General features: G+C 35.3%; 1 protein-coding gene across 1 annotated transcript in view; it reads left to right on the top strand.

Moving 5' to 3' along the window:
• Positions 1-26,909, top strand: part of LOC126968620 (titin homolog) — a 136,129-nt gene that overhangs the window by 86,486 nt on the left and 22,734 nt on the right. Inside the window, exons 2-8 of the mRNA XM_050813638.1 lie at positions 3,123-3,221; positions 7,375-7,547; positions 10,298-10,523; positions 14,872-15,030; positions 16,907-17,088; positions 19,567-19,738; positions 19,916-26,685. Of these exons, the coding sequence (XP_050669595.1) occupies positions 3,123-3,221; positions 7,375-7,547; positions 10,298-10,523; positions 14,872-15,030; positions 16,907-17,088; positions 19,567-19,738; positions 19,916-26,685 (7,781 nt within the window). The remainder of the gene's footprint in view (positions 1-3,122; positions 3,222-7,374; positions 7,548-10,297; positions 10,524-14,871; positions 15,031-16,906; positions 17,089-19,566; positions 19,739-19,915; positions 26,686-26,909) is intronic.

Below are 26,909 nucleotides of genomic sequence, written 5' to 3' on the forward strand. Positions count from 1 at the left end.
TTAAAACCAGGAGTCCAGTAAATCATTTCTGTTGAAGTCTGTAATATTGTTTCCTATTCTTATGCTTAAGATCTTTCTGAAGTATTTGTTGCTGACATACCTATCGATTGAAACGAAGTAATGACGATTAAACCATATTATGAAAGTTATCACTTTTTAATATGCAGGTATACAAACATATACTATAATTCACACACCAATATTGCATACGAAAACCTAAGATCCGATTACTAATTGTGACAGTAATCACGAATATCATGTTCTCGAAGCATCCTTACACAAACAATGAGTTCAACTATAAAGGTTGATGCATCCAATACACGATCATTTATATTTATACAGTTAATTATTTTTTACTTTTTATGAAATAATTTATATTATTTAAATACGACTCATATATTGGATGCAGCACCTTACAAACTAATTTGTTAAGTATATTACAGCCATTGTAAAATACTCCATTTTCAATGAAAAGAGTGACCGTTGAGTTTCTTGTATGTTCTTCTCACGAGTTCAACTTTTTACGTAAAAATCGGTTTGAAATAATTATTTGTAGTGAGGATGCATAATCGCTTAGTTAATGCCTAATTGAATAAAGTTTATTTAACTTTAACTTTGAATTCAGTTGATTCTTCATTTTAAGTTAAGTACCAGACTCAGGTTAAATGATATTTAAGCCTAACCTGGTGTACTTACTCCTGGAATCTCTCAAGGGAGATGTTATTATGTTTCATCCATCGCATAGAAAACCTCCTATGTGACCTTTGGCTCGCTAAAACTTTATTATGATAAAAAAACACTGCATTATAATTAAGTAAGTAAGTAAGTTTATCTTTTTTTTTATGAATTAGAATATAATTCCTCATTTGTAGCAAACAAAGAAAAGCTGAGGGGCATCTACAAAGAAATGGTAGCGTTATATTTGTTATAATTGTATTGTACGTTGTGTGAATATTTCCCCAAGGATACAACCTCATTGTTAGGGGCTACATATAGTGTATTGCCACTAATGTAATGGATTATTGTGAACTTTCACCTTTTCACAAAGTTCATAGTAGGTCACAAAATATCAGCCAATCAGATAAATGCTTTTTGATTTTAATAAACTAAGCTATTAATGTGTGAATCTTTTATTAATATAATATAAGATTCATAATAGTAAATTCATTTTGCATTTGCCAACATCTGCCCAATGGAATTCATACAAAACATCTTACAACTTCTTAATATTGGCAATTATTCGATGGAAAATGGAAGAACCCATATTAATTATACTTTTAATGCTTGAATCTGCTATAATGTGGTAATACACCGCTTTACTTAAGAAGTAATGGACAGGGCTGTAATAATCTCCACTTGTGGTGTACGTGACCTCAAACTAAGAGGCTCCTTTGCACAGGATGCCGGCTAGATTATGGGTACTACAACGACGCCTATTTCTCCCAATCGAAACACAGTAATGTTTAAATATTACTGTGTTTCGATCGGAAGGGCGCCGTGGCTAGTAAAATTACAGGGCAAATGAGACTTCACACTCTTTGTCTCAGGCTGACGAGGGCAATTATGGTGCTGTTCAGAGTTTTTGGGTTGTTCAAGAATCCTGAGCGATACTAAATTGTCCGATCTGTTTTCGTGAAAACACGGTCCGAAGTAGTCGTAAAACTATTTCTAGGATTGACGGAAAGAAATCAGATGACGGAAGCCGGATATAGTTCATAAACTGTCAGAGAAGCAAACACATAAAGCTATATGGATAACAGCGGGCCTACCATGAACTCTTATTGCGATTCAATTGACAACCTAAAATGAACTGCTTTGTTATTTCGTACCATGACGTGATTCGAGCTATCTAATTTAGGTTGACATCAAATCAACTGATGAAATCGCAATGATGTCGATTGAATGTCAAAAATGATATCAATCGAATCGCAAACTGATTTAGTTCGTTCATTCATTCTTATGTGTCAAAGTGAGCGATTCAAAGAAAGTTGCTACTTCCTTAGATAAAGTGAATCGTGTTCTTAATAACTTTTAAAAAATCGTAAAAATATACAGAAAAGGAAAATTTTATTGATGAAACATGAGATGAGAATACTTTATTGGACTTTTTTGTAAAAAAAAATACTGCAAACAAAAACCAAAAAAGAAAATACTAAAGACGAGGTAGTAAGGGCTCGGGCTTTAGCCAGTTTGCAAGAACGAATTAAAAAAAATGTACTCTGTGGTCCTGTCAAATCAAACATCAATGGAGGTTTTTACATTTAATTTATAATTCAAAGAACTATATTTATTTATATTACTATTATGATAAAGTACAAAAAAGGTCTTAATGATTTATAATTTGACGCTATAATGCGCAATTTTAAAATGTATTTTTAATATTTTCTTCGCAGAAAACCCCTAAAATCATATCAATTTAGGTTTCGAAACGCAACGCATATGGTTCGAGTAAGAGAGACAAACTAATACAACGACTGTAGAGCATCATATCTTTCTCACACCGCGAACCACAGACAAATTTATTTCATTCATTCTTCATGCGATCCAAGCGCCATTCAGTAAAAGGCACTTCATGGTACTATTTTAGTGATTCAGTTTAGGTACCTAAACTGAGCTGCATCGAAATCGCATCGCTTATTAAAAGTTGATGGAGGCCCTCTGATCAGTTTATTTTGTCCCATTGATTTATTCCAGTCCAGATCGTAGGATTTATTTAATGATAATAGCAAATGATCAGGAGAAATGTAGGACGTCGAGAATAGCATTTGTGAACGCAAGGCAAACTGTAGCCGATGTCGATAGAATTATTGTTTAATGTTAATCATTTATTAACTATTTGCTATTATTAATTGATTTTCCTCACTACCTGGATTTTGCTCACTGCGATTGTAATTGCCAGGGTGTTTAATTTTCCTTCAGGTAAACATTTTGGTGGTGTCGCCACTTCTCATAAAAATATAGATTAAAAAACAAACGTCAGCAACCATAAATTTTGATATAAATTACAATTTGTTTACGTTTCAATAAAAATACCTCAATCTACAATAATGGTTAGGTTAAAGTAAATATAATAAGGTGTTTACTTAAATAAGAGTGACAATATAGGATTCTGTTTGTTCCAGGACTGCTATCATGGGACTCCAGCGAACACCAGGTCGACTTGGAGAAGGAGTTGGCCACCCTCACGGCGCAGGCACCCGAGGGGGAAGAGGCCAGAAATGGTACGTAAGAGATTCTAATTATTCAAATATTTTTTTTCGAGAAGAGGTGCCTCATACCTGAGAAATTGAATTACTATAAAAGTCAATGAAGTATAAAAAGTCTTCATCGATTCGACACCTGGGAAAATGAATATTTTTTTTTTTAAATTACGTTACATGCGACTTAGTTACCAAACAAAATTGAAGTAGTAAATTATCACATGCACCTCGTAAGGCATAGTAATAATGTAGTAGTAATGAGCGTAGGGCAGACATTCAAAAACTTTTTTCCTCTGAGTATTCAATAATAGAATAGTAACGGAAAAACCAAAAGGAACTTTTTCAAAGACCTTATGAATGTTTTAATATTGGTTTTGGCTTTTAAGTGTTCTGGTAAATGACTATAAATTTTGATTGACATCATTTTATTTTACTCGGGGTCACGATAACGGGTTTTTCGCGATTTCCAGCAAAACGGTAAAAAAGCCGAGACAAAAATTGTAGATTAGCTAAATATCTATAAAACATGTTGTATAGTATTTTTTCTCAAAGCCATCGTTTTTGAGATATACCGATTCAAAAATTTTAAGGAGTTGTTATAAAAATTTGAAAAACAAAAATTTTTTGTACGATGCGGGACTCGAACCCACAACTTCTGGCGTTCCGTGCCAGTGCTGTAACCAACTGAGCTAACCGTTCGAGTGACGTATCGTCATAAAATCTTGTATGCTTTGTTCAACTCTCAGGCTGTGGCTCTACAGTTGATAACCTGCTCAACCCCAATATTTGCATATTAAAGTAGATCCTGTAGATGAAGCCAAACAACAACAACAAGACAACCTAATTTAACATGACTTTATATTTATTGTAATTGTATTTTACAAGTATCTTACATTAGAATTTCGCGTAAAAGTTCCATCCTAATTTATCTAACCTGAAATTTTATGACCTAAGAAAGGTTTTGCTAATCTACAATTACCCGCGTCTTAATCAATTAGAAATATATTTTAATAAAATATGTGTAACATTCATGTTAATTAAAGAAAATACTAAGTGAATAAATATTTAAATGAAAACATCTTCTCAGCATATCAACGAATGCCTTTTAAAACAGATTGTCCTTTTGACCTTTAATCCTCCTTATGAAGGGCAAAAGGACAGACATCTCCAAAATTGTAATAAGGATTCGGAAAGTTGGGCAGTTGTGCGTGAAATATGACCTTCAACCTTTTCAAGGTCAACGAAGTACACAACAGAATCTAATGTCCCTTTGAATAATTGTTTAAAATATCTTATTACATAATGAGATCTTATTTTTAAAGTAAAAGAAGAATAATATTCTGAATACATTCACTAATTACTATAAGCAGAGATGTTTTTAAGTGCACAGGTATATCATCATTCCATATTATAAAACAAAGTCCTTCGCTGCGTCTATCTGTCTATCTGTTCGCGATAGCCTCAAAAACCAGTGGGTAGCATGGTTCTCGAGCAAGGTTTTTAGTATATAATTTGTTAGGTTTATGTATAAAGTTTTGTTTACATTAATGATGTTTGTCGGAGGTGTCGGAAAAAATAAGACCTCTGGGAGCTTTCAACGAAAATGCTATCAAAACCCTTTGAGAATTTACAAAATAATTTTTGGTGAAATTGTGTATCTTATACAGGTCTACACAAAAGTTTTAAATTACATATGTCTATCTCTTAGAGACCCCGCAAACTGCAGACTTTTTATCGGCCGATAGTTTGGTTGGTTTCTTAATCAGTATGAAGATGTATGAGAGTGCGCACATTATAACGATTCGGTATTGGCAAACTGAACCGTCAGCAAACTATCGGCCGACCGTTTAATCAGTACAGCGCTCTTCTAGGCGCGCACACCACCGATTGTTTAGTCGGCCGGACTCATCAATAGCCGATTTAAAGCTAATAGCGAATCGTCCCTAAGACTGTCGGCCGATAGTTGTCTAGTGTGCGCACTCATCACAGACCCAACTGTTTATTCGGGCCAGTGTGCGCACTTAACAGCCGAACTCAACCAAACTATCGGCCGATCGAAAGTCTGCAGTTTGCGGGGTCTCTTAAGGATAATATACTATATCCATTTTAATTCTTTAAAAAATTGGTAATTATAAAGCGACAATGTAAAAGCTACCCACATATACACAGTTCCACCATACATTATTTTATTATATCTCAAAGGGTTAAAGACAGTGTTTATGTTGAAAGTTCCCAGACGGCTTTTTTTCCGACACCTCGAATAAATATCGGTAATGTATACAAAAATGTATAAAAAAACTAAATAAATTATATACTCAAACCTTCCTCGAAACCATACCATACCGTACGATGGATAGCGCCATTAGTGAAAATAGCATGAAAATCGGTGCAGAAGTTTTTGAGTTTATCGCGAACAGACAGACAAACAGACGCGGCGAAGGACTTTTTTTATAGTATGTAGTGATAGTGATAGTGCATAGAATTATAAGTTGGCTTTTTTAATATTATTATCATGTATATAAATAAACTACATTTCAATGACTAAAATCCGTTATATATAATTAATATCACCAGAGATCACGCCACAAAGTTAGTAAAAAGTCATGATAAATAAATTATGTAACAATTCCAAAAATGGTGAAATAAATCAATTACACGTGCATAAGTCGTTCAAACCCTTGGTATTAATTTAAATAATTTCAATCAGAAAACTGAGAATATAGATTTAAATAAATGTTGTATGTAAATCGTCATAAATTATATTCTTTATGTAAGAATGTTTAATTTATTGTTAGCAGACCAACTTAATAAAGTCAAAGTGATAGGTATAAATACGAAACTCTCATTCAAATTCAAAAGTTTTTAGTCAAAATCACTACTGAATTATTACTATAGAACGTCAAAAACCAAAGAGAATTTAAACACTACCTGCAAGAGACGGGAGTGCCATAGAAAATGATGAGAAATGTTGCTTGTATGAAACGCGTACTATATCTTGATACCAACATAATCACATAGTGACGTAATAGCAGAGCTACCAATATAATAAACCAATGTAAGGGTTTTTATAATCAATCCATAATTTTTATCAATATATAATTTTAATTCAAGTTTATTAGAAAGCTGCACCAGGCTGGTCAAAACTACTCATTCAAAATATTCGTGAAATACATCCCGTGTAACTTTTTTTAAACGAAATAATTAAGGCCTTTTTGATTTTTGAGAAAGAAAAAAGCAGTTGTTAACGATATTGTCTAATAAGAGAGTCAGTAAAAGTAAGAAAACCTTTGTAAAATGTTCATTTTCCCTTTGAAACAAGATTAATATTACTCCTTTGAACTCATAAACATCTTATAAATAAAAAACTTAAATGTAGTTCATACCTGCCTTCGTTCGCGTATCAGAGTTTCTAGTTCAGTGGTTTCATTTAAAACCGACCCATTCGAGCTACTAACAAGCTAATGAAGATAAATGACGTACCTACTACTGCGCATTACATATTATTAGGTGACCCTACAGACATTGTTCTGTAGATACTAAAAAAAATACTGTTTTATAGGAATTTGCCAATAATATTTCAACTAATCAAGAATTATTTCGTAAATAATGCTCTCTGTTGTTATAATGAAATTGTTTCACAGCAAAACTGTCAAACCGTGCGTCACTAAATTCTCTCATAGAAGATATGTCCATACGAAACAAATATTGTAAATAAAAATAATTATGGGTCCCAAATCGAAATAAAAAGTATCCTATCTCTCAAGTTGGACCAAACTGCACTCCATGGAGTAATTATTATCCACTAAAATCCGTTCATTAGTTTAGGAGTACATCGCGGACAAACAACGTGTCACGTAATTTATATATATTAAGATTATTTATGTCAGTATGTGCTATCAAATTTCGTATATTCAAAGACAATAAGGTGCGGTTGTTACTGTACTATTTTACTGGTAACATAAAGGAAACTATAATATTAATAACCACATAATTATTTTGTCCGTACGAACAAACACAGTTTCATATTTATAAAGTAGATAATGTAAAGCGCATTTTTGAATTTGTTTTAGATAGTGTTGGTATTCATAATTTGTGTTTATAAAAGGTTTTACAAATTAAAGCTTATGACCCAATTTTAAGTTTAGGTTTTACACTAAAAAGGTACAATTTTCAGGCGAGCGTCTGATCCAGTACGCTTCAGAGAACCTCGTGACAGAGATCCTCATCCATCCTCAGATGAACACGCTGATGCAGTGCATGAGGAATCTGCTCAGCTCATTTACACGACATAGACACTTGGTCCACGCTGGTTACACCTTCGGTGGAAACGGCTCCTGGATCATGCAGGTGAGCTTTCCGATGGTCTATAATATCCTGTTAGCTGTCGACGATAACATCTCAAAGATTTTTATTCTATTTATTGATACATTCTTTCTTTTCAAATTATAACCCATGAAATGGCTAAAAAACCATTCTAATGTTCAGTCCGCAAACACATTGCCAGTCTGTAAAATTAATATTTACAGATTCTTCATTTGACTAATTATATAGAGACACAATAACACTCAAACATTTCTACTTGTCTAACTAAAAACACATTAAACTGATTTGCCTGTTGTTTTTTCTCATTTCATAATTTAAAATTATTAAGAATCCATAAATGTAATTAATTATTTGACTAGTCAAATTCTATCAAAATCTATATATATAAAAATGAATTGCTGTTTGTTAGTCTCGCTAAAACTCGAGAACGGCTGGACCGATTTGGCAAATTTAGGTCTTGAATTATTTGTGGGAGTCCAGGGAAGGTTTAAAAGGTGAATAAATGGTGAAAAATTCTGCTAAATGAAATAAAAACAACAAATTTGTTTTTCCTTTGATGTGTCATATATATATCATACATAATTTCTATGAGAGAATCTATTGACGCACGGTTTGACAGTTCTGCTGTGAAACAATTTGATTATGACAGCAGGGTGCATATTTTACGAAGTAATTTTTGATGTTATGATATATTATTGACAAATTCATATAAAAACATTTATTTATTTATTATATAGACAGAACAACCTCTGTCGGGTCAGCTAGTATATAATAATTATTTATTTCTTTCTTAAAGAATAATTATATTGTGATTTGTATTTCAATTTTAACTTTCACCCCTCAAGGCATGACCACTTCCTACAACCTTTTCAGGGTCTCAAACTATATTAAAATAAAATTTAATCTAGATCGATTTAGCGGTTTAAGCATGGAAAAGTTAATACATAGACGATAGAGACAGGAAACAGAAACTTATAGAAAACGAATTCTCGGATTTCTAATCCGAGAAAAGCAAAATATAGAGATGATATTCCAAAGAAAATTGAAATGAAATCGTAATTCTTGTGAAAAGTTCGAATCTATTACCTCTTTTGGTTCATTACTTCTACATCATTAAACTCGTTTTGACATTTTTTGTGTGAAATCTCTTCAAATTTAGCAAGCACTCATTAAAATTATCCTTACAATACCTTTTATAAAGAAAGAAATTTGCGATAAACTTGTTCCGAGCCTGCTTCTGATGGTCCTACTTCAAACTCCATTACTTCAATGGATTCTTATCTGAAGATTTCGCGCAACTTTTCTTGATAGCGCAAATATTAAAGAGAAAATTTTTCTCCTAAATGACACTAACTTCAACTCAAGGTTGTAATAAATTTACACTTTTACTTTCTTACGTCAAGAGAATAAAATCTTTTAATCCATATATATAAAAGAGATTTCCACGTATATAGTCACTCATCACAATATCTCTGGAACCATTAGAGCTAAAGACTTGAAATTTGGTAGGAATATTCTTTTCACCGAGTAGAGGTCAGCTAAGAATAAATAGAAATAGGAATTTACGAAATTCCATGTTTTTTTTTAGTATGAATAGAACAACGTCTGTCGGGTCAGCTAGTGAATTAATATATTATTTGGAACAGAATTATCTTGCAGCTTTTATCAAATTAAGGGCGATACTGAGCATTTACTTTTTTAGGATTTGATCATCGATCATTCGCTCATTGTAATATTTGTTAATATCAGCTAGCCGTCTTAATTCAACTCAGCTTGGGAAATTTACACGTCGCTTCAACGGTGATAAGTAAATGTCGGCAAAGCTTAAAACCACAAAATCGTAATGTCTTAATCCAAACATTATATTATTTTATGTTTCTCTTCTGTACCTGCAAATAAGCATGCTGTGCAAATAGCTATTCCAAAGAAAATTAATATCTAAATCACGGCTCTTGACGAAAATTCCCCTTAAAGCCTTGCCTTGTATCAGAATAGTGTAAACAGGAAGGCAAATCCAAATGGGTTTCGACGAGACTGGTGAAGGTGCCTGGGGATCGTCCATAGAGTGAGACACTACATCAAGTCGGTCTACGTTTTAGTGCTCTATAATGCACAGGGCCGGCTACTCATGGAGTGTTGTTGTCATGTCTGGTGCAACCCCATTATCAGCTTAAGCCAATTGATCGTGTGATACGCAGTACTGCCCGAGTAGGCTTGAGCACTTGGCGTTGCGTAGAGACGTCGGTTTGTTGCATGTTTTCTACCGCATTTGTCACGGGCGTGTTACAAGAATCTGTTTGGCCTACTCCCTGCCACCCATTTTACCTGCCATCAGCCAGAGACCTAATTATTATCCTTACCCTCTGGACGTGTGACGTTTCTCAACAGTGCGAATTTCAAAAAACTTTCTAACACATACTACTAAACTTTGTAATGAACCTTAAAGGCCGGCAACGCTCCTGAGATTCCTCTGGTGTTGCAAGACAGTGTTGGTAGTAATTATTACTTTCCATCAAATGTTTCGCTCGCTCTCTTTGTTTCCATGTTTTGGAAGGAAAAAAGAAAAAATCTTGTTGGGATTGAGGGAATGGACGCTTCAAACTCGAGAGACCGATATAACATAATAATGTACAATAATGCTTATATTTTTTAGTAGTATGTTTATAATACATGATATAAAAAGCTGTTTTTATCAAATTAATTATCAAATTATTTAATAATTTTTAATTTATGATTGTGTATTATCACCCAATTTGAACTATATTACTTTACAGGACGGAACATTTTCCCTTGCTGACTTCACAGACGCGTACCAAGAAAATGAGGTGCAACGCGTCATACGTGCTTACGAGAATTCCATCTCGATTGATATACATTGCTCAGTGGCAGGTGGCGAGTGGACTAACCTTCCTAACATGCCTTTCGTTAAGCACTGCAAGATTCGTGTTAACCCAACAGATAAATTAGACTCCGGCTCTAAAGCCATCAAGGATTTTACTGGTAAGATGCCAAGCTGTTTTTATTAGATTTACGGCCGTTTTCAATAACCTTTATATCCTTAGTTTAACTTACTAGAGGTAAGACAGATCTATCCTTTTACCCTTACTTACATTTCAATAAGCTATCGACTTAAAGCATTGGACTTAAACTATATTGGACATAACTATGGATAGATAAGATCTTTTCATTAAACGGTGACAGCAATGTATCCGTAACAAGAGATACGTTGTTGAAAACGGCCGTTAATCGATCATTAATAATCAAAGAAGTTACCTTCTTTAATAAATGACACTCAGAAAGGCATGAATAATAAATGTAATGAGTATTTCAATTTATATCCTTAGAATATGGCAAAATTTACAGACAAACATTAAAGCTCTTTTCAGACTACAACTATAGTAAAATAATAGCACACAGTTCATAACACAACAATATCACGCACCATATATTATTATGGGCTCGTTCACACTTCACTGTACGATATATTATTGGCTTACTTCTTCTTCTACTTCAAGTGCCTCTCCATTACTGGACGTCAGCAGACAGTTTTTTAAACTTTTCCTTATCCATGGCTAAGTGATATAGTTCTTGGTCTGTCTTGATGCCAGTCCACTCCCTTATATTTCTGAGCCATGATTTCTTTCTTCTTCCATTTTTCCCATCGATATAGTTTGCAGCATGCGGTTCCTATAGTTACGCAGTAGGTATATGACCCAGGTACGGTATCTTACGCTGTTTGATAGTTCTCACTAACTCGATGTTCTTCTGCATTCGGATAAAGACCTCTGCGTTCGACACTTTAGCCTTCCAACCTATGCGGAGCATTGGCTTTTGTATACGCAATTATATTGAGCATGTGATGAGTTCATGCTTTGCTTTATCGTGAGCCGTCTGCCCTCTTCCTCCTTCTTCCATCTGCAAAGTTCCAATCACCACGTTCTCCTCTGAACTTTATATCATTTGATATCCATGGTCTAGCATTGTTCTTCTTTCGTAGCATTAATGACAAGACAGTGTCTGATTCCGCATTGTCATCACCGTTCGATGAGCTTTCAAAACTATCCAGTTTTAAATCCATTGTTTCGATCGTGTGCACACTCTTCATAGATCGCAGTCAACTGAGCTTGCCATATACTATAAATAAAAAAAAAAAACAAAAATCAAAATCAAAAATTTATTTATTTAGTTATTATTTAATAAATAGTATTTGAAGGACTTCCCTTTTAAGTTTGCAGAACCTGTGTTAGGGAAGACCGCTCTTTCCAACTGATAAGAATGCTTACATATAAATACTGGCGTAATGTGAACGCAATGCTGTATGCTAGGTATAGCAATAGTTCCTTATTTGCTATATATCACAATAGTATAGCAATTCAATTTCAAAATATCTGTATTAACAAGTAAGTTAAGTTATGTACAAAACCAGTGTAGGTAGATCCTAATAGTACAGTGTCGTGATTTTATTTATTCTTTTGTGGCTACTATAGCGTACTATAGCGTAGTCTGAAAAGAGCTTAATTTTATTGACTTGTCTAGCACTATGATAATTTCGTGAAATTATAGCAAATTAGTACGTAATATAATATTATATGGGTGTAATAGATAGACATGGCAACTCTGTCGTCATTAGTACACTTTGTACAAGTGAAGTGACGCAAATTGTTTTATTCAAATGCTAATACATAACGTGAACAGGCTGAATTCAAGTTTATTGGTAGAGACCTTATTTATTCAAAATAGATGATTTTAGTCCGAGGTTCAGGACGATTTACTGCATGTGTATGGTGGACACATTGCCGTAAAGTTCCGAGCTTTTTTATTTTACTTAAAATTAAAAATTATTTTTTATATATTTATTTATTTCATAAAATCTACAGCACATTTGCTAAAGTATTGTATAGCAAAACATGGGCCAACAGAGATTTTATATTATTTAGGCAAGACAATTTTTTTAAGTAGCATTCTAAAGATAAACTGAAACAAGAAAAAAAAGTAAGTACGTATTTTACATCCAGTTTAATAAAAATAATAATTTTACGTTTATAGAGTACAACATTATAAACATAACCATTACTACGGAATCCCTAATCAAATATCAAATACTACGTATAACTTGCGACTTGGTCCACGCAAAGCTCTCTGAGAAACTCTTAAAACTATACATTCGCCTTTTTTGTACCCCTAACAACGGTTATTCAATCAATATTACACATCAACTTAAATACATAATACGTCAAATAGTAACAAATAATTAAAGTCACATTACTATTAGTATAAGTAAGGATTAAAATAAAATTAATTTCTAACATCGACAATTTCTATTCTAAGTTTAAAAAGTAATAATGTTTATACTTTTTTATTAATTTAAAAAGACGCAATAATTAATAACAGTCTTTAAGTAAAAAAATAATAAAATAAAACAATAATCTATTAAAATATCACAATTAATTACTTACAAATAATATCGCGAAGATCGCTGTCGGCAGCTAAGGCTAGAGTTACTATGGATGCGAGTTCTGACGAAAATTTGTTCTGACGAGTTCTGACGGATTCGTCAGAAGAAACAAACGCCTGGTATCCAATTACAGTGTTTAAACTGGCAACGCTCGAGCGGTTCTGACGACGTCGTGCATGTTCTGACGCGTTCGTCTTTGCCAGTGTAAACACTGTGATTGGGTACCAGGCGTTTGTTTCTTCTGACGAATCCGTCAGAACTCGCATCCATAGTAACTCTAGCCTAAGGCTGGCAACCCTGGGTCACCTGTCAAATCGGTTAGAAGCTTGGATGACTCTGTTATGTTATAATGTCTTAATCATGTTGGATTTTGATACCTACCATTTATTGAAAATCAGTCTCTATCTAATTCGCATTAGACCAGAGCCGAAAAGTAGTGAGAGACTCAGCGGGATCTTCTTCAACATAGTAAGCTACGCTTGCTGAGGCGAAATATAAAATAGGAGATCCGGGATCAGATATTAACAAGTCAAAACATTATTGACCGACATTTCTGCGGTAGCGTACCGGGTGCCGGGATGACGTAGTCAGTGACGTGGACGATAGCCTGCACACACTAGGTCACTTTCCGGAGATATCGATTATTGACACTTGATACAATTTATGTAGTGATCGTGATGAAATTGCTTAGAATATATAATTCTGTGACATTGTATTGAAGCATTTCTTTATTTTGATCGATTTCAATGAAATATACCGCGAATGAAAAATACGATAAATAAATATATATGTAGCACTGGCATAATACTTAAAGCTCGTTTGTCCCATTACAATAAAGGGCTCTATCATCATCATCAGCCGGGGACGTCCACTGCTGGACAGAGGTCCTGCGCTGCCCTTATCCAACGTATTCCGGCGATCTTGACCAGATCGTCGGTCCATCTTGTGGTGGGCCTACCAACACTGCATCTTCCGATACGTGGTCACCATTCCAGTACTTTTCTGCCCCACAGGCCATCTGTCCATCGAACTATGTGCTCTGCAAATTGCCATTTCAGTTTCGCAATCATTTCGGCATTGGTTCTCCTACAGATCTTCTCATTTCTGATTCGATCGCACAGGGAAACTCCGAGCGTAGCCCTTTCCATTGCAGTCTGAGTGACCATAAGCTTTTTCGTCAGCGCTCTACCTACTCTGATTAAAATATAAGCGACGCATAGGCAGCCCCTAGTCGTTATACCGCGGTTACGCCACTTGAAGTAGCAAATTTTATAATAGTTTGTATCTGTATGTGGCCACAGATTTGCTGATGCACATTTTTATACTAGTGTATGTATTGTTGGGAAAATTATGGGGCTTATTAGAGGTAGACTACCAGAACTTGACATTGTAACAAAATTACTATTGACTTCGTTAAGCTCTTGCCGTCATTAGAGTGGGTAATTTCTGATTTGGAAGTACTCACTCCGGAAAATATTGAGCGCGAGATGACCTTTTTTTTATATAAGAGGGGACAAACAGGCAAGAGGCTCACGGGAAGTGAAGTGGAGAGGCAACACATCTGCAACAACAGGCAAGGCATAAAAGGCATTTATTTTCTCAAAATTGATTCCTTTAGAATTCTTTTTTAATATCATTTCTAATATACTAGATACTGCTACCGCTTCGGAAACAAATGGCGCTCTGAGAGATGAAGCGGCGCAAGAAACAGGTGTCAAGATTTGCGTAGCTGGCCTTTAAGTGGGAGTATGATCTTTTCTTGAAGGTCCCTAAGTCCCTTTCGTATCGGTTTGGCAAGACCTACATGAAGACCAGCTGTCTGGCTTATTATCAAATACGTTCTGTATTGTGTTAGCTGTGAGTGTAGTAACATGTGTATATATATATCTGCAGCGTACTTGGAGCCGTACGTGGTTCCAGCCAGTCTAGAACAGCTGCTGGTTCCCAGCGATGTGGTGGGAAACATCCGCTTCACTCACCCCACCCTCTACGTGTTCCCGGGGGGACAGGGCGACGCCGCACTCTTCGGGATCAATGGATTCAACATGCTTGGTACTCACTAAATCTTAAGATCAACTTACACTTACATCTAGATACTTAATGGCTTACCCCCTTATTCATAATGGTCCGCTAACTTTAAACAACCGCTAAGGAGTGTTTTTTCTCATTCTGACTTAGGTCAATAGAAGAAGACAGAGTGAGAATTAGCAATGCTTTAAGTTAGCAGACTATTATGAATAAGGGGGTTAATGTTTACTGTACACAATAAATATATTATCTATATCTAGTAAAGCTAATATTTAAGAGAGAAAGAAAGCTAAAAGTCTTTTCAATGCAAAAGCATAAAAAGAAACTATTTTAATTTGCCAATGTTGATGAATAGATTTTCTTTATATAATTTCAACAGGGGAATTAAATAGTCTGTAAAAATGCTTTTATCCCTAGACACTTACCATAATCTTATTTTTCACATTGACATTCACCTGATGGTAATTGATACGCCCTGCCCATGATATTGCAGGCCGCTCAGGATATAAAAATCAGGCACTATAATATTTGCGCTCGTCACCTTGAGTTATAAAATGTTAAGTCTCATTTGCCCAATAATTTCACTAGCTACGGGGCCCTTCAGACCGAAACACAATATTACTTTCACATTACTGCTTCACGGCAGAAAAAGGTGCCGTTGTGGTACCCATAATCTAGCCTCCCACTGGAAAGAATGTTAATGTAAACAACGTTCCTATAATCGAGCATTTTTTACAGAAAACTAATAATAATTGTTATTATTTGTGTCAATTTGCTTTCTAAGCATTTCAAAAATAACTTATTCAAATTATTTTATTAAATACTGCCTGGATGACTTCGTTCTGTCAAAAATTAATAGAAAAAATTAAATAAATACATAATGAAATGTCCGAGTAATCCCGAGTTATTTATATCTTAATAATAAACGACAATAACATACATAATATACACAATATGTTTCGTAGACTACAATACTTTATAAAATTGATGATACTCGTTCAAATATTTTCCTTGCTGGTACCTTCGCAACCGCTATGTCCCTGCATTTAAATCAGGAATATCTTCGAAAATATTCATTTTAATTACATGCTTTAACAGGCTATAATAATCTATTTTAAATGAACAATATATTCATTAAGGCACTTAATTGTATTAAGATTAATGCTGTATTGCTTAAAATCGCTTCGCATTAAGTCATCAGTAGGTATTTCTAGTAAAAAGTAAAGGATAAAAAAATGGCTATTGTGGGTTATACCTAAGAGATAGACTACTACATTATTGTACATCTTAATTTATCTTATGGGGTTGAGCCACTCAGGGGGTATCCTCTAAAAATGTATTTATTGACGTTATATATTGGAAATATAATATTGGAAACCTCTAAATGTATCACTATCTCTACTATATTACGCAAGTATTATACATATGAACCTTCCTGTTGAATCACTATCTATTGAAAAAACCGCATTAAAATCTTTTCCATAGTTTTAAAGATCTAAGTATACATACGGACACACAGCGGGAAGTCACTTTGTTTTATACTATGTAGTGATGATAATTATGAGTAAATATGGCTCAAGGGTTTAATTCACACAATATGACAATCGTGTCAAATTAAATAATCAGTTAAAACGCTAACAGTGCACAGATGCAATGGTCATCTGATGTTGAGATGATGCCCTTTTCCCGTCAGTACTGGCGTGATAGGAAGGCAACGGGGTCTCCCCCCCCCCCCTTTAGGGGAATTCAAAGCCAGAGTGATCGTAATACAGCCCATAACTGGAAAAAAGTAATGTAATGGTTAATAGTAAGTGATTACCTGCTCCATGGTCCCGTGTCCGCCTCCTACCTTTTGGGAGAAAATTTTGCCTGGAGTAACGAAGGTCATGTTGGTGTGCAGTGGACGGCGGGTTCTCTCGCAAGGCCTGCTGGTGGGATTTCGCGCGGCACCTGGACCGTCTGGACGCCGTGCTGCTCACCAGGCTAAACAACTGCTCGGCGTCAGGCATAGCGGCCGTGTTGCGCCGCAAGGCCACCGCCAACGTGTACCCGCAGATCGGACACTTCTTCTGTAACCTAGAAGTGAGTACCGTCTGAGATAAATTTGGATAAGATACACCTACAGGATGCCGTAGCCAGCTGGAGAGTACCACAGCGGCCCTCTGGAGCCTGACACTAGAGTGCGACCATGCCGTCGCGCTGTAAATCTCATAATTTCTACTGATTTATAAAAAGCAAACACTAGCTAATTATCAATATTAAAACAAATAAAAATCACAAAGGAAACGGGCGGAAATTTGTATTTGAACTAAACTTAAGGTCTTCCTTAAAATTTCCATAAAATTAATTAAACACGATACATAATATAAGTGAAACAAAAAATTCATTTTGTCATTTGGCCTAATTAAAGTTGCTGCGTTTCTATTCTTGTTTTGAATTCTTCTGCGGGTGACACAGGCGAGATGTCGTTAATTATAATAATGTCTAATGTCGGGATTTCAAGTGGCCCCAGACATAGAAAGCAACCGGCGTTAAGTCCGGATTACTCGCAGTCCACTAAATTGGTCCTCCTCGCCCTATCCAATGTTGCAAAAATTTCATATGTTAAAATTTTTTCGTAAGCAGCAGGATTTAAAATGTTCAGAAAAATTTTGATAAATCAAATGTTTGACGTCGTCGAAGAGGTGCCTTTGGCTACAAGGCAGAACATTGGCATTGGAATGCCGATTTGTGACGTTGAATGTAACAGGAGGAATGAATGAGAAACTGTATGAAATTTACGAGTTAATGAATGAAGGAAAATTTTATTAAATTTAAAATTAATGTGAATGAGACAAAGGGTAAGGGAGAATGACATGCTGACGCGCGGCCCGTTCACAGAAATATGGTCATGAGTTACCTATGAAGAACATGGTAGTAAAGGCGTCGGTATAATTATTTCAGAACGAATGGCAGAATGCATGCCATGAGTTAAAATGAAATGAGTGCGTAAGTCCTGCATTATCTGGGTCCGGATGAAAGTAGGTCTGACACCTCTATGTTAGGTAAGAGAGAAATTCTGGGAACAAACCAGAGAGGCTTCACTATTGCGTAAGTGGAATGAACGTACAGTCATGCTTGGAGATTTTAACGCAATTAAGCGAGCTAATTTGAGTACCTCGATGAAAGTGATTAGGAATGAAATAAGAGCTGGAAGAACTATTTTGACAGTTTATTCGAGAAAGATATAAGAGAAATTGAAAAACCCAATTATTTTGAGAGACACTACAGTTGCGCTCGTTACCTTGAGACATAAGATAATAAGTCTCATTTGCCCAGTAATTTCACTAGCTACAGCGCCCTTCAGACGGAAACACAACAATGCTTACACGCCACTGCTTCACGGCAGAAATAGGCATCGTTGTCGTCCCCATAATCTAGCCGGCATCCTGTGCAAAAGAGCCTCCAAAAAGCAAAAGAAGTTGAAAAGTTTGTATATTAGAGTAACATGTTTACAAGAGATGGCATTTACGAACTTCCAGAGTGTGTCAGAAGAGGTGCTATTGGCAGTTCATAATGGAGTATTTGTTTATGTATGGAAGAGAAACTTAGGCATGGATTAAAAAGCATGAAAGCAGAATTAATGCAGTTGAGATGCGATCACTGCAAGTAATACGAGTGCACTATGGTTTAAAAGAGGATGTTGTGACAAGGATTGAGAAAGTAATGCTCAAATAGTTTGGACACGTGGAGCGAATGATTCACTCATTGTCAAGAACATCTAATCATTCACAAGAATTTCTAATCAAAAATATAAGGTACGTGTGTGTGAGCCAGTCGGTCGCGGGTGACATCGTAGGACATTCGTCGACTAAATTGGGGACGTTTTGAAAAAAGGAAATGTCAGAAACACCTGGAACCGGCGAGCATGTATGAAAAGAGTAATGGATGTAGAGGAAGGGCGTGAGGTTTGTAAGGATAGAAGCAAGTGGCGTTCTGTTGTCTCTGCCTACCCCGACGACTTTTTGTGTACTGTTCGTAACAGAAATTAATCATTTGTTTGCCGTCTTTACAGTTGTGCTTTTATGCTTGGCTAGTATACAGTAGGTACTTTAAACCTTTTTTTTTGTTCAAGGAACTGATCTTTAATTAAAAATGAACACAACAATTAAAAATAGCTAAATACAGCCACAGTAATGTTACATGGCATGACGTCGTACAAGAAAACATGAGTCATGACTGCCTGAAGCTTTTTCGAATCAATCTTAAAAATGTTTTTTCAAAACGCAACAAATAAGTCTAATAAATAATACCAATTTAATTAAATGTTCAATTATTTTAGAATAAATACAAATAATAATGTACCAAAGCCAGTCACACTTTGTTTATATCAACATAAACAACTACGCTTCAGGCATACCCACGACCTAGCGGCCAATCGCAGGTGTCATCCCGATGACTGATAAATTCAAATAAATTATCTTTTTTGAAACATATCCTGGTGTTCTCCGTACAAGTTTATATAATTTATATGTAGATACTAACCTGGCGTTATTTGAATATCCTGGTTCTTTGTTTCAGGAACGTCGTGGAGCGTCAAGTCCTGACGGTGACAAGGATGGCGACCCGCTCCTCGTCTCCCTCATGCAGATGGGAGGGGACATGATGGGCGACCTCCGACACATCAACCTGAAGCCACAACACTGCTACCGGAGCCCTGACCCCGTCAACCTGTACCATAAAGTTGGACACGGTAAGTACATCACCATAGACATGCTTTTGGGTTTGTGTGTTAAGGGATCTCATAACTTCTTTAAGTCTGTCTGGGCAATTTGCTATTGCCGAATTTCTTTATGATCTAAGATTATTGCCATTGATTATTAGAACCCAGATTTGATTAATATATCAAACTTAATTATCATTATTTCAGGAACGTTGGATATGTACGTACTGAATCCGTCCAAAGACTCCAAATATGTGCGAGAATTTTTAAAAGAGTGGCATAACAGCGAACATAAATTATTTGAAGGTGCCACTGCATCAGGACCTTTTAATTTTCCAATTCCAAACTTAGTTTCAATATGTGCATTATTAGTCTGGCATCCAGCTAGTCCCGAAGATAATATAACACGTATAATGTTCCCTGGATCAACACCTCAGCACAAAATTTTTGAAGGCTTGGAAAGATTAAAACATTTAGAATTTCTTCAGCATCCAACGTTTACCGGTAAACAAATGACACCAACGCCTGTTATCAGTCAAACTAGGACTGCAGCACCTGTAAAATATAGTAAAGTTGTTTCTACAAAAGTAGTGAAAGACAAAGTACCATCCGACAAAAAAGATGAGAGGTTACTGGAGGCTGAGTTCCAATCATTAAAAATTGATAAGATTAAAGATGATGTGTCTAGAAATATTATTGATAATAAACTAATAAGTGAGCTGGTGGATGAAGGGGAGAAACAACTAAAGTCTGTAATTCAAGACGCAATAATAGCGAGAGGTGATTTGCAATTAGATAACAAGTTTTCACATGATGAAACCACAGTTGTAGATGGATTAACAAAAAAAGGGGAATCTAAAAAAAGAGATAAAGTTTTCGATAAAAAATTAAAGCGTTCTGATATTCCTGATACTTATAAAGATGTAACACATAAAGGTGAGTTAAAAAAAGGAACTGACATTGACGATAAACCTAAAATTGAAAGTAAGAAAAAGAGTGAAAAGTTCCGAAATGAAACAATGTCCACGGCCATTCACAAAAGTGGAAAAATAAATCAACGGCTACAATCTAACAAAGTTATTGAGAAAAAAATATTATCTTCTGTTATAACTGAAAAGAAAGCTACAGATGAAAAGAAAAGTCCACCAATTACACCGAAAAAAATAACTGATATTAAACTACATTCACAAGTTTTAAAAGAAAAATCAAAAATTAAATTAAGAAAAATGAGTCCAGGCAGTACACCTGCAAAAAGTGTCAAAGATGCTAGTAATAGAAGAGTGGTAGAGTCAAGATATAAACAAGTTTCTCCAAAACGAGATCTAACTGGCAAGGCACCTGAAAAAAAGGAAACAAAAACAAAGCGAGAACCAATTTCTAGAAGGCCAAGACCTGTATCATCCCCAGTAAAAGGATTAAAATCAAGCAAGAGCCCTATAAAATCAACAAAAACAACCAAAAGTGAGCCATCAAAACTGAAAGGCTTGCAAAGGGTAAATTATGAAGACATCTTAAAAGAAGCCAAGAAGTCGGACGAAGATACTTCCAGGTCTTTTGATGATATAAAACAACAAGAAATAGATGAAAGAGAAGAACAAGAAATCGTAAGAGAAATTGAGGCAGTCTTCAATCGTGACAGTGAGGCAGAGGAGAAAATTGAATTTGTGGGTCGATCCGATATAGAAAAAATCACTTATCTTCTTAGAGAAAATAAAACAAATGAGATTATCGATGGTGATTTTGAAGATGAATATCTTATAATTGAAAAAGAAGAAGTGGATGCACCTGAAAATATTGACAAAACTGAATTACAAAAACACCTACAAGATGCACAAGAAACCGAAAAAAACAAAGGGTTTCGAGATGATGACGCAGACGATGGGTGTAAATATATTTCAATAGAACAGGCAAAGAAGGCCGAGTCAGAACATTCAATAAGTGTTGAGGAAAAACAAGATAGGAGTAGTGAGAAAAAGACTTTAGATAGCAAAGGTGCTGTTGTGAAGTTAAAAGATTCAGTCGAAAATATTCTTCACGAATCTCATCACGACGAAAAAATTTCAAATACAGTAGAATCGGGTGCTACAACTGCACCCACGCTTCCAGAAGATGAAAAAATTACGCTAGATGAAATTAAAGAGAATGGACAGTTTGAGCAAAAAGATGTTGAACCATTGAAACAAACAACATCTCAACAAGTTATGGAGAAATTACAAAAACCCACTAACTTTGAAAAAAAAACATTACATGATTCAAAGCCAATGCCAATAAGAGATATCGTCAAAACGCCCGATGAAGTTGCTGACTTACCACTGCATGAAGAAGTTGATTATAGAACTTTTGACGATAAAAAAATATCACATAAATTCGATCCTAATATAAAAGATCTAAGGACATCGCCCAAAGATTTAACACTTCCAATTCATAAAGATATGACGGTTCAACAAGATTTAGTTATTAAAACTATAGAGCGTCCGTCCCATGCTGAATTAGTAACTGTTACTCCGGGCTCAGCACCTGAGTCACCTATGTATCAAGAACAATTTAAGATAGAACAAGACTCTGTTAAAGAATTTGGAAGTACTGAATTCAGTTATCAGCAATACACAGAAAAATTAAGCGAAACTCATATAACAACGCTTGATTCTCCCAATAAGAATATTGAAGTAGTAGTAGACTTACAAAATGTACAAACAGACAAGATACCATCGATACCAGAAGATATTGAAAAAGAAATGGAGGAAGAGCATGGATTGAAACATTCTGAATTGAATTTAGTAATTCAAAAAGATGTTGATAAAATAGTAGCTGATGTAGCTGAAATATTAAAGTCTGACAAAAGTTTAGAAGAATTGATTGCAGAAAAATCTCCAATAATTACCTCAGAAGACAAAAAGAATAAAGATGATACTACACCAAAACTAATGACTACAGAATTTGGTGTTACACCGCAATCATTACAAAACACACCGAAAACAGATAAGCTTTCTATGGTGGTCAGTGATTCATCGGAAAAAAGTGCAGAGAGGATGTCTCAAATCCAAAAACAAGTATCTCCGATAAAGTCAATCGAATCTGAAGAAATAAGTGATATTTCTGAGAAAACCATTTTAAGTGATGGTAAAAAGACATCTGGTTTAGTAGAGGATAATAGTGAAGAAAAAAGTGAAAACGACTCCTCAAAGACACGTATCAGTGTAACCTTGGATTCAGCTAGAACACTTGAGAAATTAGAAGAAAAAATTGCAGAATTAAAGGAATTAGATTTATGCCAGATGGAATCATTCATAAATGAAACTAAAGACGATATCAAAATTATTGATATTAAAAGGCTAAGTGATAATTTTAAGCATGAATCGAAAGATGCAATTGATAAGTTAACGGAAAAAACAGAGATTTCCGTAAAAGAAAAGAAAAAAGAAGGAAAGTCTGTTATTGGTAGTTTTATGAATAAATTTGATGAAAAGCTAAGTAAAGCTAAAGGACTTTTTTCACGGAAACCTACTCAGAACATGTCCCAAGAAAAGGATGTACAAAAAATAGAAGAAACACAAAAAGAAACTTTACATAATATTGAGGAAGAGTTTGAAAAAAATTTAACAGTAGAAGAAAAGTACTTGCTAGAGTTAATCCAATTTGACACAGATATCCAAGATTTTTTGAATCAATATTATATTTATTCAGAGCCTGACTATAATATAAATGAAAAATGTGAAGAAATAATTGAAAATGGTATAAAAATACAGCGGTTCACAGTAACGAGAACCATAAGAACTAAACTTACAAGTTTTAATGGAACTGTACACAAAATGAAAACTACAGCAATTGTAACAATCAGAAATGTCTACCCTAATGGTACTTTTAATGTCAAAGTAAGCGGAAATACTATTTTAACAGATTTAGATGGCGATGATGAATTTTTAGTAAATGAATTAAATGATTTTAATTTGATTGAGCACAAATCTATAAGCGAAGATAAAAAACAGAAAGATCTAAAAATAAATGATAAATATATTAAAGAAATTATAGAAATCATAATGACGAGTGAAATATTGACTAACAAGTTAAAAAAAGCTTATAAAATAAAGAACACAGCAACAAAAACGAAACATATTTTGATATCTGATTTACGATACATAACACAAATAATTTCAGTAACTTTAGCTGATTATGATATGAAAACAAAAAAAGCTATTGGAAGAGAAAAGGTTACTAAATTCCTTGTGACATACAATCAACTTGAAACAGACTTAGATCATACAAAGGATGAAAAGCAAACGCAGAAGAGCCCCGTTATAGATCGTGTGCCTGAGATTAAGGGTCAAGATTTATTGGCTGCTGCTAAGGTCAGTCATTTGAAGGAAGAGAAAGATAGATCGCCTGAAAAAGATCTAGATGAAGCGAAAGATATGCCACTTGTCGTAGAGCATGCAAAAATGGATGCTGCTAAAAGTCCATCTCAAGTTGAAACTGAACAAAAACCAGGTAAAATATCATCACCTGAATTAAGTGAAGCAAGTGAAAAAGAAGTGGTCGAGGAAAAAGTCAGTTATTTGAAGGAAGTAAAGGTAAAATCACCGGAGAAAAGCCTAGATGAGGAGAGAGTGTCGCTTAGTGTCGACAAACTAGCCAAAGTGGCTATAGGTAAAGTTCCATCCCCAGTTGATACGGAAAAAGAACCCGAAAAGCCTTCATCGCTGGCATTGATTGACGCAAGTGAAACAGAATTGGATCATACAAAGGATGAAAAACAAATGCAAAAGAGCCCTCTATTAGATGATTTGCCTGAACTTAAGGGTCATGATTTATTGCCTGATGCTAAGATTAGTCATTTGAAGGAAGAGAAAGATAAATCACCTGAAAAAGTTCTAGATGAGGCGAGAGCGATGCCACTTGTCACAGAGCAAGCCAAAATTGATGCTGCTAAAAGTCCATCTCCAGTTGAAACTAAACAACAACCCGGTAAAATATCATCACCCAAATTAAGTGGAGCGAGTGAAAAAGAACTGGTCGACGATGAAGCCAGTTATTTGATGGAAGAAAAGGAAAAATCACCCGAGCAAGACGTTGATGAGGCAAAAGTATCCCTTAGTGTGGACAAACAAGCCAAAGAGGATATCGGCAGAGTTCCATCCCCAGTTGATACAGAAAAAGAAACCGAAAAACCTTCATCGTCGCCATTGATTGACGCAAGTAAAACAGAATTGGAACGTACAAAGGATGAAAAACAAACGCAAAAGAACCCTGTATTAGATGATTTGCCTGAACTCAAGGGCCATGATTTATTGGCTGATGCTCAGATCAGTCATTTGAAGGAAGAGAAAGATAAATCACCTGAAAAAGTTCTAGATGATGCGAGAGAGCTGCCACTTGTCGCAGAGCAAGCCAAAATGGATGCTGCTAAAAGTCCATCTCCAGTTAAAACTAAACAACAATCAGGTAAAATATCATCACCCGAATTAAGTAAAGCAAGTGAAAAAGAACTAGTTGAGGAAAAAGTCAGTTTTTTGAAAGAAGTAAAGGAAAAATCACAGGAGAAAGACCAAGATGACACGAAAGTGTCGCTTAGTGTCGACAAACTAGCCAAACTGGATATCGGAAAAGTACCATCTCCAGTTGATACGGTATATGAACCTGAAAAGCCTTCATCGCCGGCATTGATTGACGCAAGTCAAACAGAATTGGATCATGCAAAGGATGAAAAACAAACGCAAAAGAGCCCTGTATTAGATGATTTGCCTGAACTTAAGGGTCATGATTTATTGGCTGATGCTAAGATCAGTCATTTGAAGGAAGAGAAAGATAAATCACCTGAAAAAGATCAAGATGCAGCGAGAGAGATGCCACTTTTTGAAGAGCAATCCAAAATGGATGCTGCTAAAAGTCCATCAATAGTTGAAAGTAATCAAACACCAGGTAAATTATCATCACCCGAAATAATTAAAGCAAATGAAAAAGAACTGGTCAACGATAAAGTCAGTTCTTTGAAGGACGTTAAAGAAAAATTACCCGAGAAAGACCTAGATGAGACGAAAGTTTCACTTAGTGTCGACAAACAAGCCGAATTGGATATCGAAAAAGCTCCATTCCCACTTGATACAGAAAAAGAAACGGGAAAACTTCCGTCGCTGAAATTAAGTGACGCAAGTGATACAGAATTGGATCATGCAAAGGGTGAAAAACAAACGCATCGGAGCCCGGTAATAGATCATGTGCCTGATGTAAAGGGTCAACAAGATTTACTAGCTGATGCTAAGGTTAGTCATTTAAAGGAAGAGAAACATAAATCTCCTGAAAAAGATCTAGATGAAGCTAGGGAGATACCACTTGTCGTAGAGCAATCCAAAATGGATGCTGCTAAAAGTCCGTCTCCAGGTGAAACTACACAAGAACCAGGTAAAATATCATCACCCGAATTAAGTGAACCAATTGAAAAAGAACTGGTCGAGAAAAAACTTAGTTCTTTGAAGGAAGAAAAGGAAAAATCACCCGAAAAATACCTAGATGAGACGAAAATTTCGCTAAGTGTCGACAAAGAAGCCGAATTGGATATCGGTAAAGTTCCACCCCCATTTGATACAGAAAAACAACCCGCAAAGTCTACATCGCCGACATTGAGTGACGCAAATGATACAGAATTGGATCATGCAAAGGATGAAAAGCAAACGCAGAAGAGCCCCGTAATAGATCATGTGCCTGAACTTAAGGGTCAAGATTTACTGGCTGATGCTAAGGTTAGTCATTTAAAGAAAGAGAAAGATAGACCGCCTGAAAAAGATGAAGATGCAGCTCGGGAGTTACCACTTGTCGTAGATCAAGCTATAATGGATGCTGCTAAAAGTCCATCTCCAGGTGATACTTACCAACAAGCAGGTAAAATATCATCACCCGAATTAAATGAAGCAAGTGAAAAGGAACTGGTCGACGATAAAGTCAGTTCTTTGAAGGAAGTAAAGGAAAAATCACCCGAGAAAGACCTAGATGATGCGAAAGTTTCGCTTACTGTCGACAAAAAGGCCGAATTGGATATCGGTAAAGCTCCATCCCCAATTGATACAGAAAAACAACCCGCAAAGCCTACATCACCGACATTGAGTGACGCAAGTGATACAGAATTGGATCATGCAAAAGATGAAAAACAAACTCAGAAGAGCCCCGTAATAGATCATGTGCCTGAACTTAAGGGTCAAGATTTACTGGC

The sequence above is a fragment of the Leptidea sinapis genome, chromosome 16 (genome assembly GCF_905404315.1).
Source record: "Leptidea sinapis chromosome 16, ilLepSina1.1, whole genome shotgun sequence".
Taxonomy (NCBI): domain Eukaryota; kingdom Metazoa; phylum Arthropoda; class Insecta; order Lepidoptera; family Pieridae; genus Leptidea; species Leptidea sinapis.